The sequence below is a fragment of the Apium graveolens genome, unplaced genomic scaffold (assembly GCF_009905375.1).
Source record: "Apium graveolens cultivar Ventura unplaced genomic scaffold, ASM990537v1 ctg8397, whole genome shotgun sequence".
Classification (NCBI taxonomy): domain Eukaryota; kingdom Viridiplantae; phylum Streptophyta; class Magnoliopsida; order Apiales; family Apiaceae; genus Apium; species Apium graveolens.
Genome location: NW_027421143.1, coordinates 1 through 16,103, shown reverse-complemented (window position 1 = coordinate 16,103; position 16,103 = coordinate 1). Strand labels below are relative to the sequence as shown.

The window sequence follows — 16,103 nt, the reverse complement described above, 5'->3', positions numbered from 1 at the left end:
TTGAATAACAGTTTCTTCACTATTCTGAACATCAGGGCCAACTACAACAACGTGGTCTGTTGATCACGATTTTCCTCTCTATGCTGATCCCATGGCCATGTTTTCCTTTCCTCGAACGCCACATCCCTGTTTACAAATATCTTATTGCTTTGAGGATCAAGCAAGCGATATGCCTTTGTTCCTGGTTCATTGCCTTTGTTCGTGGTTCATTTCCAAGATGTATCACTGGTTTGCTCCTGTCATCCAACTTCTTAGTGTGTACCCATGGGATTTTCATATAAGCCATAAATCCAAAGACACGTACATGGCCTATGTTTGGTTTATCTCCTTTCCATGCCTCATATAGAGTCATTCCAGTTAGAGATCGCGTGGGTAACCTGTCGAGAATATACATGGAGTGTCTCACAGCTTCTCCCCATAACGTCAAAGGTAGATTCATTTATTTCATCATACTTCTAGCCATTGCAACCACTGTCCTATTTCTTCGTTCCATCACCCCCATTCTGTTGTGGAGAGTAGGGAGCTTTGTAGTGTCTTTCTATTCCGCTTTCCTCACATAATGTTGTAAAATCTTGAGAACAAAATTTTACTACACGATCAGTTCTGAGAGTCTTTACTCGCTTGTCTGTTCCATTTTCAACATGTGCTTTGAACTTCTTAAATGCATTAAGGGCTTCATCCTTACTTTTTAGAGTATATGACCACATTATTCGACTGAAATCGTCCACCAAAGAAGAAAATACCTGTTGCCACCAGTTGTTGCCGGAGATATCGGACCACAAAGATCACCATGCACCAATTCAAGCACTTGTTTCGCACAGAATTTGCTTTGAGATGGGAACGATTTTCTGACCTGTTTGGACATCGAACAATCTGTGCACATAGTCTTTGGATTCTCAAACTTCGGCAACCCATGCACCATTTGTGTAGAATGCATAAGTGTCAAAGCTTGAAAATTCATGTGGCCAGTGAATGCCATAACCAAGGTAATTCATCTGTCTTAGAGATTAACAATGCAGGCTTACTGGTTTCTATAGTTATTTTATAAAATCTATTAGGGGATCTTTTCACCTTCATAAGTCGTTTTCTTGATTTTTCAAACACCCACAAGTACTCACCATTTAAGACGACTTTGTTTCCAACTTCAGACAATTCTCCAAGACTAATTATGTTATTGCAAAGCAAATGGATATAATTTACCTCTTCGAGGGTGTGTTCTTCCCCATTTTTGCATGCAAAGACCACATGGCTTTTCCCCTTTATTTCAACTGGTGAGCCATTTCCAAACCTCACTTGCCCAGTTACTCCCTCGTCAAGTTCTCTAAACTTTGATCGTAATCCTATCCAAATACCACAGGTTTGAATCAGCACGTTCACCATCGTGCACAAGTTTTGGTACAACCTTTTCTTCATTTAGCAACACCATTTCTTCCCCTTGTTTACTGTGTTTGGCCAATAAGAGTGCTAGCTCGTCATCCTTGATTTGTGCCATGTTTATTTCTTACTTTTGTTCCTTTTCTCTCCGGGTTTTTCGACACTCTGCAGCGAAGTAACCATATATGCCGCGTAACCCACGTCCACCTTCCTTTCAACGATTTCTTTGGCTGGACGACCCCTCTGCACCTCCTCTGCTATTCCGTTTGATCCACTCCTCCCTAGTCAACAGAAGTTTTCCATCACTGTTTTCCCATTTTATTTGTAAAAGTTTGGAGATTGTAATATGAGTTTATACCTCTTTTTTCATCTTCAATTCATGATACAGTTTATTTGACCAGTTTCCGAGAAATTATTTTTAGCCAATGTTGGCTATTGATATGCCTTCCCATAAACTATATTGGCTATTGATATGCCTTCCTAGAAACTATATGCAGTAACAGGTTTCGACCATATTGATTTTCTTTTAGAAACATTGTCTAAGGATTTTTTTCACAAATAAATATGTACATATGTACTTATGCTAGATATTAATTAGATATCAGAGATATTAATAGGATTATTTTGGATATCTATCAAGTTGGACTTTTCAAATATAAATTTCATGAAATATGCTGTTATTAAATATTAAAGTAAAAATAAGTTGGGAAAAAGATTTTTAATGTATTTTGGAGTTCTAGCTCGAATTCTCTATACTCGAGGCATGTTGGTTTGTTGTGTACTTCCTAGAAACCCTATGATTTTTGTATTAATTTCAATAGGTTATCTGAAGTTGCATTTTAATCATAATAATGAAAATATTATATTACTTAAGTAATGAAAAGGAAAATAAATAATAATCAGATTATCAGACGGTTATTTCAAATGAAAATTGATAAATATTGGGGAAATGTTATGATCGGTAGTAGGCGCAAAAAGAAAAGAGAAGTAAAAAGGAGAAGACATCTTGTTACTTCACCCTGTTTTTGGTCAATGACTTTCACATCTGTACTTGTGTTTCAGCTAGTCCAGCAATACTTGGTAGTTCGAGCAGTGAAGATGGGGAGGCCTAATATGCACACAGAGTGGAGTAGCCCACTGGTGCATTCTAGAAGATAACCGTAAATTTAGCACCAAATCGGGGCATAACTTGTGCATGTTCTTCATCTCGGATTCCATCATACTCAGCAATTTGACTTGGTGTTTATGTTAAAAACATCAAAGTACTTTTTAATAGTTTTTTAATAGTTTTTAATAGTTTTTTTCCATTGTGAAAGCATCTTCTGTTCAGCTGGAGGTTCAATATTAAGACGATATATGCACACAGAGTGGAGTAGCCCACTGGTGCATTCTAGAAGATAACCGTAAATTTAGCTCCAAATCGGGGCATAACTTGTGCATGTTCTTCATCTCAGATTCCATCATACTCAGCAATTTGACTTGGTGTTTATGTTAAAAAATATCAAAGTACTTTTTAATAGTTTTTTCCCCTGTTCCCCTATTCCCATGTGAAAGCATCTTCTGTTCAGCTGGAGGTTCAATATTAAGACGATATTTGTTTTTTGTGTTTACAGTGGTTTGTATATTTGCATCATATAGCTTGCCTGTTTTTGTGATTGAATTTTAATCCTTTTCACATCATGCTGCTACTAATCATGACCTAGCTAAGCATAATATTTCAAAAACTACTAGCACCAAAAGTGATATAAATGAAGCCGAAGGTTCTGAGTTCACTTATAATATGTTATGAGGCTGTGTTCTGCTGTGCTGCACATTCTGGTATGCATATTGAAGCCTGTTCTTTGCTTATATGCATTTTGACGCTTGTTCTTTGGTTTGTGCTTTACTACGAATTTCTTTGGTTGTACTTTTCCACCGATATATTCACTAGCTAAGGGGATATATGTAGGTTGTGCCAATAGAACGATGACATTTTTTTTTGTGCCATCATGGCATTTCTGGCGTGTTTCTTGTTCTGAATTGGAACTCCGATAGCAGCTCAAAAAATAAAGAAGGGGATGGAAACACTTAAATAAGTCAGCGAAGGGAATATTTCAAAATCATTCATGTTTTCATTATTTAAAGTAATTATGTGTTCTCACAAAATTCGTCCATTTCGAAAAGAACTGGTAATTTATGGAAAAAATTTACCACGCAAAAGCTAAAAAATGGTTAGGCAATCATATTTCATTAGTATGTTGTGTTTTTTTAAATTCTCGGCTGTACTCCTAGATTCAGGAGTTCAGTTCTCTCGTGGCTACGAACGTGTGAAAAAAGGCTAGACAGAGATGTGCTAGAAGAAGCCACAAGTACTCCTTACTCTTCCTTGTAAGCATTACCACACATTGTTTACAGAGTGGGATTCTGATGTTTCTCCAGACATGGTGGTACTGAATTCCCAAATCTCAGTAAAGCATTTTGGATTTGGTGGGGCCTTTCATTCTTTAGAGGATCGGAATCTAATGCAGTTGAGTCCAGGTGATGGTTGTGGTGATTTTCTAATTCTAGTTCAGTGTGTAATATTACTGTGTAGTTTATTTGATATCAATCTGGAACCTACAATAGAAGTTAAAGACAAATTAGTAGATATGTTGAAGTTTTACTGTTTAAAATATCTCTGAGCCGACACATCATTTCTTTGGAAGCAGGACAACTGAGAAGAAGGGTTGATTTTCTTTTGATTATGTGTACTTTGTATGTTTATAATCAATATAATATGTATCATCTGCAGGTGCAAGAGAGAGCATTAGGTGAGATTATTCATTCTGAACAATGTAATCAAGTTATTGCTGGGATTAAGCTGTAGCTTGACGAAGTCCAAGGCAGTGGGTAGATAACAGATATGGATTGGTAACTCTTCCTTAGTGGCTAACTCTCCCCTTGCTAGGTCCTGGATCGCCCTCTCCTATGAGCTTTTCTAATCCCGTTGATCTCGAGATGAGATGGCCGAGTCCGGTTCACCTTGTAGACTGCTCAGCCTAAGGCTAAAGGATAAAATGTGCTATAAAAGAAGAAAGTCAATTACCGGGTGAACCATATGGCCCCCAAAAGAACCCCGGTAATCACTTCAACCTGGACAGATAAACACTTTAAGTCGCTATCTATCCCAAGAACCTAGGTGCCCTACCTATTTATTACAAAGTAGCTGTCAGAGTCTTGTATGCTCTAAGTAGCTTATGTATGCTCCTAGCTCCCTTTGGGCTACAGAATAAGAGTTGGGTGGTTGGTGTGTCACTGGGTCGGTGGGGAAACCCCTAGAAGGGGGGACGAGCAGCCGAATCCACATCAGAAACTTAGCAAATACAAGTATTGTACACTTCTAGTTGCTGGATTCACAATTTTAAAAACCAGATGCAGAGGATTGTTTTTTACTTTTTTATTTTTGTACAAGGCAAATGAAAACATGTATTTTATTGATTAATAATTAGTATTACATTTAATCTTATAGTCAAAATTAACAATAATATCCAACATAACCACTTCCTTTTTTTTTCTTTATTGTTTGCTTCTCATTTTTTGAACAATAAGCTTTTTCATTTGTCTTATTTTTGTCAAATATTCGGATTCTATTAAAGAAAAATTAGGTATCAAATTATTTTACACACATCCTGGACCAGGGACTGGATCGAATAAACCTAGTAAAAACAATTTGGATACTGCGACAACCAGGTAATACACAGAATGCGCTACTCTTCTGTCTTCCATGTCTGCTCAACCCATGATCATGAACCTCTATATATATAATGTTATATCAGGGTGACAGGGCCTAAAGGTTTTGAAGAGATGGATGATAACAATGAGGAAATCATGGGAGGAGGCTTATCACTTGTGGCACCCAACAATATTTCCAAAAAACAATCTCACACAACTCAAATAATATAACTTTAGTATAAATAGACAATAATAACTTGTTGACTCCATTATATAATAAAATTAAACAAAACTTGAAGAAGATTATATAATTATGTGTTATCCTAATAAAGTAAATAATGTAAATGTTGGGTTTTCAGAACCTTTTATATTGCTTCCAAATAGGTTCCTAGCCCTTCTAAGTAGATATCTAGCTCTGCTACATGTATTCACCAAAAAATCTATCTATACTATACTATTATAGGCAATTTGGTAGTTGGTTGGTTGTTTGGTACAGTTATTTGGTACCCTAAATAACACCCTAAATAACAACCGTCAGATTTAAAGACATATAGATGGGAACCGTTGGATATAATAATAAAAAATATTATATTAATATTTAAACTGCTCTCATAGGTTGAGGGTTCAAATTCCGTTAACAACATATTAAATTTAAACTTTATATCTTTATTTTTAATAGTTTCTACAGGTTAAAGGTTTGAGTCCCGTAAATAACATATTATATATTATATTATTTATTTTCAGTCAAGTCTCAAATTATCATAAAACATAAATTATTATAACGTATTATGTTCTTAAATTTATTTTTCAATTATTGAAAATTTATATTAATATATCAATAATTTTAAGATAAAACATATTATTAAAAATTACTCGAGTGTTAAAAGCAATCCGTGTATGGCTCAGGTTACAGACTAGTATATATATATGGGCTACTCTAATAGAAACCAATTTTGGAATAAAAACTAGATTTCAAGTAATATTTTATTTTAAATTATTTTGAAATATATCACATATGGTATGCAAATCGATCGTTGAGAGGTGGAGAAAAATACAGTGAAGTCGGATTTTAAAACAAATTACCGTTTGACGTTAAAAATCAAATAAAAATCGGAGAAAAAAAGCTGAGATTGTGTGTGGGAGGGTACATATTAGTTCGGTGTGGTGCTTTTAGGGGGCTATTAAGGCAGATTGATCTAATGGCTTAGATTAGTTTCTAGTTTTTATTTTAACTTTAGTTTCTATTTGATCATTTGCCTATTATATATATGTGTGTGCTTACACTTATAAAATAACCCATGAACTCCCTAAAATGACACGACCAAGTTTCTTGGAGTGAATATCACACGTGCATGTGATAACCTCACACAGAACATATAATGTAATTTCTATATCAATAATTATAATCACTTGGATCCTATATATAATAATATTAGCACTTCCTTATCAAATAAAACAATTTTTTTCTAATATCGTAATCAGCTAATATTCTAATAAAATAGATAATTTGTCTTAGAAACTTCTAAATATTAGGCTTGCAGAGTCTTTTATTTTGGTTCCAAATCGTCTCAAGAATTTTAGAAATATGTCAAGTACTAGTAGGAGTATATGAGTCTTTTGTTTTGCTTCCAAAAGTTTCTTTGAGACTTTACACATATGTCTAGTACTAGTAGGAGTATATTTATTACATATTTTGACGAATAAATGTGTCTACACTTACAAAATGAGGCGCATCTTGATGGAAAAGCTATAGACTCCCCAAAATGATACGACCAAGTTTCATGAGGAAAATATCATATATGACCATGTTCGTAATCTTTCGAACTAAAAAATGCAACCAAGGAGAAATTTATCAAAAAACCATTTTTTGAGCAATATCATTGACTTTATTAGCATAGGACATATGAAATACCGGAAGCTTAACTTGTTTATTACATAACCCCAAGGCTATGTGACACTCTAGATTAACTTTTGCTTTTAATTTGTTTTCAAATATCCATAGTGGATGTTGGGGTTAAACTGTATACATATTTTCTACCACTATGTGTCTCTTTGAAAGAATATTTTGGTTGAGGAACATGACAATTAAATATTATGTCTAATAATAATATTGTGAGTACTTGATTGTTGGCGTTGAACATGGTACAAAAAATACTTCATTCCTTGAACTGATTACTTTAATATTAATCCTCTTCATATCATGCTTAACTATATGTGCAATATGGATAAAATACTTTATAAGAAACATCTTCTTTTATTTTTAGTTTTCTTGTGGTCTCGATCACCAATCCTTAACTTTTTATTTGTTGAGGTCTAATTATAGGATTCTTGCTTAGCAAAAGTAAATAAATTATAGGATGACTGATAAGTGCTCGAAAAAGTTTCGAATAACTTATTTTCACAATAAAGTTTTTGGCAGGGTTTGAAAATATATTTTGTGAAGGTAACAACTTTTTCGGGAGAGGTAATTACAGGGGCATAAAGGTGAGGTAACTATCAGCGAAGTAATTGATTCATCATTGATTATGTATAAAAAATAGTGGCTCTGATACCAATTGACGGGGGATGCAGATTTGGAAAATCTAGGATTTATGATATTAAAACTCTCGCAAGGTTTTTTCCATTTAAATCAATATTTTTTCTTAAAAATAAATTTTAAAGAATTACAATAATAAAAAGCCCATAATTTAATTTGAATAAATTACTTTAACTTTTACTTCAAAAGATGATTTTTAAAATCTCAAGATGATGAGTAGCATCCTTGCAAACCGGTCCCGAGATGTTCACGGACAGCTCTACTCAACTTATATTTGTAAATTACCTTTTTGTTGATTCTTAATTTTATATGAAACTTATTGACAACTTTTTTTTAAGGAAAAAGACAACGTTGTGGATGGAAATATGAAAAGTTTTACTTTTTACCTTATTGCGAATAAAGTTAGCGGGTGATTGAGAATAACTCTGTTAGTTGTTTAATATTGGAGATTTTTTTTCATTTAATTGTGGTAGCGTGTTATTATCAACAACTACAAATTGATTAAATGTATTTTTTTAATAATTAGGATTAGAATCAAGGATTTCATATATAAAAATTAAATGTAATCTTAATAATTTTTAGACTTTGATCAACTATTTAAATTAATTTTTTTTGCTAAAATGAATTGTTATCCAACCAATGTTCAATTTAATAGCATAGACTTTCAAAACATAACTACATAAAATTCTAATACTGTTTAGGATACAGTTATATCTTTTACGTCTCACCAACTTTTAAATAATAAATTGACAAAGCAAGATGACCTCAAAATAATACCTATAATAATGCATCCTCAATTGCACAAAAGTTAGTGTTCCTTTTTTCATTCCCTTCATTTCTACTCTTCCGCACAACAATGTGAGTAGATTTTTCTGTGGCCATGTCTTCAAAATATATTTGGTAAGTAATGTTTCACCTTGTTTTATGTTCTTTTTGACATTTGATGACTTATTTCTCTGAATGGTGCTTCTTTTGTTTAGTCCTGAATTGATTATAATCTAAAAATACCTAATTTGTAGCATTTGTTTCTTCTTTCGTAAGCGTTGTACGAATATTGTTAATTCATCCTTGGCTACCAATATCCAAATTATGTTTTTTATAAATTTATCTAGATCTATATAGAATATATATGGTAAAATGTTTAAAAGGAACAAGTTAATATGGTTTGAGCATGTAGTGGACAATTGGCATATATTACTTTTATGATTATTGTTAAAATGCAATTAAATGGCTCCAAAACTTTAAGTGTCATGTAAATATATTATATTACAAAAACATAGAAAAAATAATTTTAACCGTGTGATTTGACAGGATTTTGCTCTCTTGGTATATGAAAAACAATGAGATTAAGAAGGTATTACGTTGAGGGAAATAAATAACGTGCCTCTGTTGTTATTGATGAATAATTACGAATCTTGTTTTTTAAATTTCTTGCCAAGTTATTTTGTCTTATGGATTATTTTCTTACGAAAATATATAAAGTAACCTCTGTTTATCTTTGTAGTTTTTGCATATGTGTATTAATTTAATAATAATAGCAATAATAATAATAATAATAATAATAATAATAACAATTTTAATTTGTTTGCATAATTATATTAATATTAATATTTTATTGCTATAGGTGTGATGCAAGAATCATTTAGTAGTTGTTAGGGTTATAATTCAATATATTGTAGTGACAAACTCCTTACTAGTTACTAGGTTATCATGTATATTTTTATAGACATTTAATACGAACAACCAAAAAACCCTCGTATATATTTGCTAATTATCTTATAAATAAACCCTCTCAGCTCTTATTGTATATAGTTATTATATTGTTAATTGTTTTTATGTTGGAGAATGGTTTCTTGGTTTTAATTTTGTTGGTAATTTATGTTCCTCGGTATGGAATGATGTATAAGCTAAAACTCTTATATAGAATTTTTTCGGTAGAAATATCAGTAACTGTAAAAGTCTAACTCAAAATATAAGGTTTAGCTTGTTCTTTCAAGCTTGATTGTTAGATAATTTTTTTTTAATCTAAACATTATTTAGAAATAATTAGAGTTGTTATGTAGCTATAATATAGTTGATTTGATTTAGTCAGGATAGTTATTAGAGGTGGTAGAGAAAAATAAGGAAGTGCATTCAAGATAGGAGTTTGTTCCTATTTTGTAGCAGTAGTTGATAGGATTTCTATAATTATGCTTTGTAACTGTTATTGAAGAACTTAACGTGAGAAAACATTGTTCCAAGCAACAAAAACAGTGTGTGTGTGTTGACATTAGTGCTACATCTGGTATCAGAGCTTCAGCGATCAGCTAGAAGACGTGCTCAACAATTCGCCATGGAAATAAAAAAACCTAAGGAGACTTCATTTGGTGTGAGTTATCCAATGCTTACAAAGACTAATTATGCTGCGTGGTCTCTCAAAATGAGAGTATTCATGCAAGCATACAGGGTGTGAGAGGCGATCGAACCAAAGGGAGAGAAGGCTGTGATCGATGATAAAATGGACAAGAAGGCTTTGGCTGTCATGTACCAAGGCATTCTAGAGGAGATTTTACTCGCTTTGGTTGAGAAGAAAACGTCGAATGATGCTTGGAACGCCATCAAAATAATGAGCTTGGGAGCTGACATAGTAAAGGCAGCAAAGTCTCAAACACTGAAGGGTGAATTCGAAGCCCTGAGCATGAAGGAAAGTGAGTCGCTAGATGATTTCTATTTGAAATTACACTGTCTAGTAACAAACATAAGGGCACTAGGTGAGACGATGGAAGAAAGTTATGTGGTTGAGAAGCTTCTAAAAGCTGTTCCTTCGCAATTTCTCCATATTGCATAAGCGATCCAACTATTTGGAAAATTAGAAGAGATGTCAATAGAAGAGGTGGTGGGCTCGTTAAAAGCCCATGAGGAACGTGTTCGAGGCCAAACAGACACAGGGGCAGGCCAAGGACAACTTCTGTTGACTGAAGAGGAATGGAAGCAAAGAGAAAACCAAGAGGATAAATTACTGTTGACTCCTGAAGAATGGATGAAACGAAACAACAAAGGAGGGAACGAGTACAAGGGCAATGAACCAGCTCGTGGGATACGTGACAGGAGCAAAGTACGTTACTTCAATTGCCAGGGACTTGGGCATTTCGCTGCAGAGTGCAGGAAACCTCGTCGTGACAGAGAGATGGGTAAGGAGGTAAACCTGTCACAAATACAAGGAGATGAGCCGGCCTTGTTGGTGGCCGAAATCGAGAATGAGGATAAAGTTAGCATATTGGTAAAGGAAGGAAATGTGTTCCCAAAGCTATGAGCAAAGGGCGAGTCACAAAGACGATCACAAGTGTGGTACCTCGATAATGGGCCAGCAACCACATGACTGGCGAAGAAGGGAAATTCAAAACTTTGGACAAAAGCGTGACAGGACAGGTTAAATTTGGTGATGGGTTTGTGGTGTACATAAGAGGGAAGGGAGATATCTTATTCAAGTGTAAGAATGGGGAAGATAGAGTGTTCACAGACGTCTTCTTCATACCCGACCTTTGCAACAACATAATAAGCTTGGGACAATTGTCCGAGGGTGGAAATAAAATTGTGATGGACGGAGAGTACATGTGGGTCTATGCACAAAGTGGGAGAACATTAATGAAGGTGAAAAAGTCTCAGAATCGCTTGTATAAAATTAGCCTTGAAGACAATGGCCCTATGTGTTTGATGGTAAAAACAGAGCAGGAGACATGGTTGTGGCATAATCGCCTTGGCCACGTGAACATTCAGGCCCTTGAATTAATGTCAAGGGAGAAGATGACTAGAGGGATTCCAAAGCTCGTTCAACCAACTAGGAGATGTGAGGGATGTCTGATGTCAAAGCAACCCAGGAGCCCATTCCCATCTAGTATAACGTTTAAAGCCGAAAAGAAGCTAGAGCTGGTGTATGCACACCTGTGCGGACCCATCACGCCCACTACACCAGGAGGTAACCGTTATTTTCTATTATTTGTAGATGACTTTAGTAGAAGGATGTTGGTGTATTTGTTGAAGGAGAAGAGTAGTGCATTTGATGCGTTTAAGAAATTCAAGTCGTTGGTTGAAAATAGAAGTGAGTTGAAAATCAAAATGTTAAGAACGGATCAAGGAGGAGAGTTTTGCTCAAAGAGTTTAACTCATTTTATGAGGACTCAGGGATTGAACGCCAATATACCGCCCCATACACCCCGCAGCAAAACGAGGGTGGTTGAAAGGAGGAATAGAACAGTAGCAGCCATGGTCAGAAGTTTCATCAAGGAATCATAACTACCGCCGTGGATGTGGGGTGAGGCTGTAAGGCACTCAATTTATGTACTAAACGGACTTCCAACTCGAGTGCTGGAGGGAAAAACGCCATATGAGGCATGGAGTGGAAGGATGCCAGATTTAAGTCATTTAAGTGTGTTTGGTTGCTGCGTGTACATGAAAATACCAACTGTGAACGTCAAGAAATTAGACGATCGAAGTCGAAGGATGATTTACCTTGGAAGAGAGCCAGGGACTAAGGGAAATAGGCTTTATGACCCCATGACAGGATCAATGCATAAAAGCAGGGATGTAGTATTCTTTGAGGACGAGTTTTGGTCATGGGAAAAAGCTGAAACCACTGAAATTTTAATTCCAGGACAAGTATTGGAGGTTGAAGAAACACCAGTGGTTGAACATCGCGACACAGCAGAACAGGAGGAGAGGACACCTGTTCAAATACCTCGTGACACAACAGAGGGTGAGTTCACAAAAAACACAGATATATCGAGTGCTGAGAGCAGCGAACCACGACGATACAGGCCATTACATGAAATATACAACGAAACTGAGATGATAGAAATGATTGACGAGGTCATGTTACTAAAGGTAGAAGAGCCCACACATTACAGTGAAGCAGTGAGTGAGCAGGAGTGGGTGGAGGCCATGAAAACCGAAGTTGAAATGAGTGAAAAGAATAATACCTAGGAGCTTACCGATTTACCAGCTGGGCATAAACCTGTGGGGCTAAAATGGGTCTATAAACTAAAGAAAGACACAGAAGGAAATGTAGTAAAGCATAAAGCCAGACTTGTGGCCAAGGGATATGTGCAGAGAAAAGGAATAGATTATAACGAAGTGTTCGCTCCTGTAGCAAGGTTGGACACCATAAGGTTGTTACTAGCTCTGGCAGCAAAAGAAGGATGGCAGGTGCACCACCTTGACGTAAAGTATGCATTTTAAACGGAGAATTACTTGATGAAGTGTACGTTACTCAGCCGGAAGGGTTTGTTAAAAAAGGACAGGAATATAAAGTGTATCGACTGTTGAAGGCGTTGTACGGGCTACGACAGGCCCCAAGGGCATGAAATGCAAGGCTGGACAAGTGCTTAACAAAATTGGGGTTTTAAAGTGCCAACACGAACAGGCTGTATACACGAGGTATAAAAAGGAGAGTTTACTAATAGTAGGCGTGTATGTGGATGATCTGATAATAACAGGTGCTAACTTAACAGAGGTTGATGAGTTCAAGAGGGAAATGAATCAACAGTTTGAAATGAGTGACTTGGGTTTATTATCGTATTACTTGGGAATTGAAGGCAGTCAGAGTTGCTCAGGTATTACGTTGAAGCGGGCTGCATATGTAAAATGAATCCTTCAGAAAGCTGGGTTGTGAGTTATAATTTGACAAGATGTCCCATGGATCAGAAACTTCAGTGGACAGGATGAAGGCAGAGAAGAACTGGTGAATGCTACTGAATATCGATGCAATTGTTGGGTGTTTTAAGGTATTTAACCCATTCCTTCCTGATATAACTTATGTGTGGGTGTCGTTAGCAGATTTATGGAGCAGCCAACAGTCAAACATAAACAAGTGGTGAAGCAAATACTGAGGTAATAAAGGAACGATAAGCTATGGCTGAGATATACACGTAATAGCTACAGAAATGCACTATCTGGTTTATAGACACTGACATGGCTGGGGATGTGGTTGACAGGAGAAGCACGGGAGGAATGTACTTCTATCTAAATGGGAATTTGATATCATGGACATCACAAAAACAAAGGGTGATTGCATTATCGTCGTGTGAAGCTGATACATGGCGGCTACGCTGGCAGCATGTCAGAGCATTTGGTTACGAGGTCTGTTAAGGAAGGTATTGAGACAACAGGTTGGGTCAGTCATATTATACATTGATAATAAGTCTGCAATAGAGCTGATGAAAAATCCTGTTCTGCATGGGAGGAGTAAGCATATAGACGTGAGGTTTCATTTTTGGTTTCACCGAGGAGTACAAAGCTCTATTCTTTCATGCTAACTAAAGTCCATCACAGGTGTCATGTATATACACAGGAAGAGTTGATGACATCCATTTGCATGTATAGAAGAATTTCACACCAAATACTTTATCTGCTGTCAAATTTTCAGGTTGACAGATGAAGCTTACAATTTTCAAAGCGCTTTGAACTTGCCTCAAGTTAGTGATGTACGGTTTACAAGAAGATACGTGCGATGTATGAGGTATTCTGATTTTGAGATAATTAAGTGTTTACAAGAACTCTCTTCTTTTTGCAACTTATTTAACAAACATATTTCTTTTGTACAAATAGTCTTATATATGTTTTCTGAAAACCCTCAATTATTTATCTGATCAAATCTCGGCTCTTTATCGGAATTTATAAATGCATCAAATGAACAGACTGCAAAACTTGTGATGTTTGAAGTACTATGTTCAGTTTACTTTTAAATATATAATCTATTCAAGTTTGTTTGCAACACCTCACTTTTGAAATCATTTTAATTTTTCTGCAAGCACTTTGCTTTAAAAAAGTTTTATAAGTTATAACTTGTGTGTTTATAACATAGCGGGGTACCTAAATGTTATTGTGGTATTAATCAAATAAATACAAACAAATACCTCCTTAGGGTGAAGATGAACTAAGAAATAACTGGAAAGGTCTTCTAGTATGTATTGTAATACCCCGAATTTTCAGAAAAATAGTTATATTAAATATTCAGCTAAAACTCCAAATTAAATCCATAATAAGAATAAGTTCTAGTTTTTCATTAGAATTCTAAAATCCGAGACATAAATAAAATCATCTAAGCTGAAAATAAAGTAAATCCTGGGAGTCGCAGCTCCAATACAAACATAATCACTAAAATATTATTCCAAAGGCAAGCTCAAATCAAGTCCCCTTTAAGATGTCCCAAAAGCTAAGCACCTGAAAATTTGTGAGTAATGAGCCAAAGAGCCCAGCAAGAAAACAATTCTACACTTGTGGATCAAGTATCATAATTTTATAAAACAAAAATCATTTTCCAAAATCCATATGACATAAGATATAAAATTCCATAGCTCGCTAATGCCACAAATACCTGGTGACACAGTATCAAAAGTTCATAATTTTTGTCAATAATGCGCCCCTTACTAAGGTATCATAGAGTGTGCGCTCCCGAAGGCATCATAAGTAGCACTCCCTGGTAAGGTATCAAAGGTTAGTTCCGGAACTATACGCAATTACTAACTGGTTCATAAGTCAGAGCTCACTGGGAATTCTTATTTCTAAAATAGGGTACTTGATCCATAAATTTTAAAACAAAAGCAGTGCAAAAATATTTAAAAGATTTTAAAATAAATAAAGTGTGAAGACTTAACTTACCTTATATGCAAAAATGGTGATCCAAAATATTGCCAAACAAATCCTAAGTTTCAAATAATCAAACCAATAAAAATTAATAAATAATCCATATATAATGGTAAGGCGTAAACAATATTACTTCAATGTTTATATAGGCTATAAAGTACTAAACCATACTAGTTAACAAAGAACATATACCATTTTGATAGTTCTAAACAATAAATAAGAAAAGAAAGTACTTAATACACTTTAATACAAAATTATATTTTAGTAACATACAATTTACAAAATTATATAATAGTTTGAAATTAAAAATATATCAATTCAACTAAAACGTAAAATCATGCATCATTGTTCCAAAATAATTGAGATCACATATAAATAATGTATTGCAATTCATGTATAAATCATTTAATATATGCATCAAAATCTTAAGACTTTCTAAGTATATATATATATATATATCTATTTATATAATATTATATTTACAATCTAATATAAATATTTAATGCATAATCATGCATATTTAATACAACTATATTTGGGAGCACATGAAAATTTATATGACCAATGTCAAAAAAAACAATAAATATCTTGTAGGAAAGAATATTTTAATAATTAATTTGAAAGTAATATCATTGACATATTTGTACAAACAATGTAAACAAAAACATGCTCTATAAAATAAGGAGGATGTTTAACCATAGCTAAAAAGTAAACATTTCATAGGTAGTAATAGTTTAAATGCATAGTAAAAATATAGAATAAGATATAAAATATGTACCTATGCTGAAAAAGAAGAAGTAGAATAAAACATACCTTGATAGAAGATTGTTGTGCAAACAAAAATGAACCTCATACAAGTCTTTATTTAGAAATTTGTTAAAAC

The 16,103-nt window shown here is 34.5% G+C and overlaps 2 protein-coding genes and 1 long non-coding RNA gene across 3 annotated transcripts; all 3 read left to right on the top strand.

The window, feature by feature from the left end:
* Positions 1–3,634: 3,634 nt before the first annotated feature.
* LOC141704904 (uncharacterized) lies at positions 3,635–4,761 on the top strand. Its single transcript, XR_012568120.1, has 2 exons — positions 3,635–3,891; positions 4,145–4,761. It is a non-coding gene; the product is annotated as an uncharacterized LOC141704904 (long non-coding RNA).
* A 7,123-nt stretch (positions 4,762–11,884) lies between these two features.
* LOC141704906 (uncharacterized) lies at positions 11,885–12,559 on the top strand. Its single transcript, XM_074508054.1, has one exon. It carries the CDS (start codon positions 11,885–11,887, stop codon positions 12,557–12,559), a length of 675 nt encoding a protein of 224 aa, XP_074364155.1.
* Positions 12,560–12,935: 376 nt separating this feature from the next.
* Positions 12,936–13,714, top strand: LOC141704905 (uncharacterized; the record flags this gene model as incomplete). The annotated part of the gene is made up of 2 exons (XM_074508053.1): positions 12,936–13,188; positions 13,539–13,714. Coding segments are annotated over exons 1-2 (429 nt in total), but the record flags the coding sequence as incomplete, so codon positions are not given.
* Between the last annotated feature and the right edge of the window lie 2,389 nt (positions 13,715–16,103).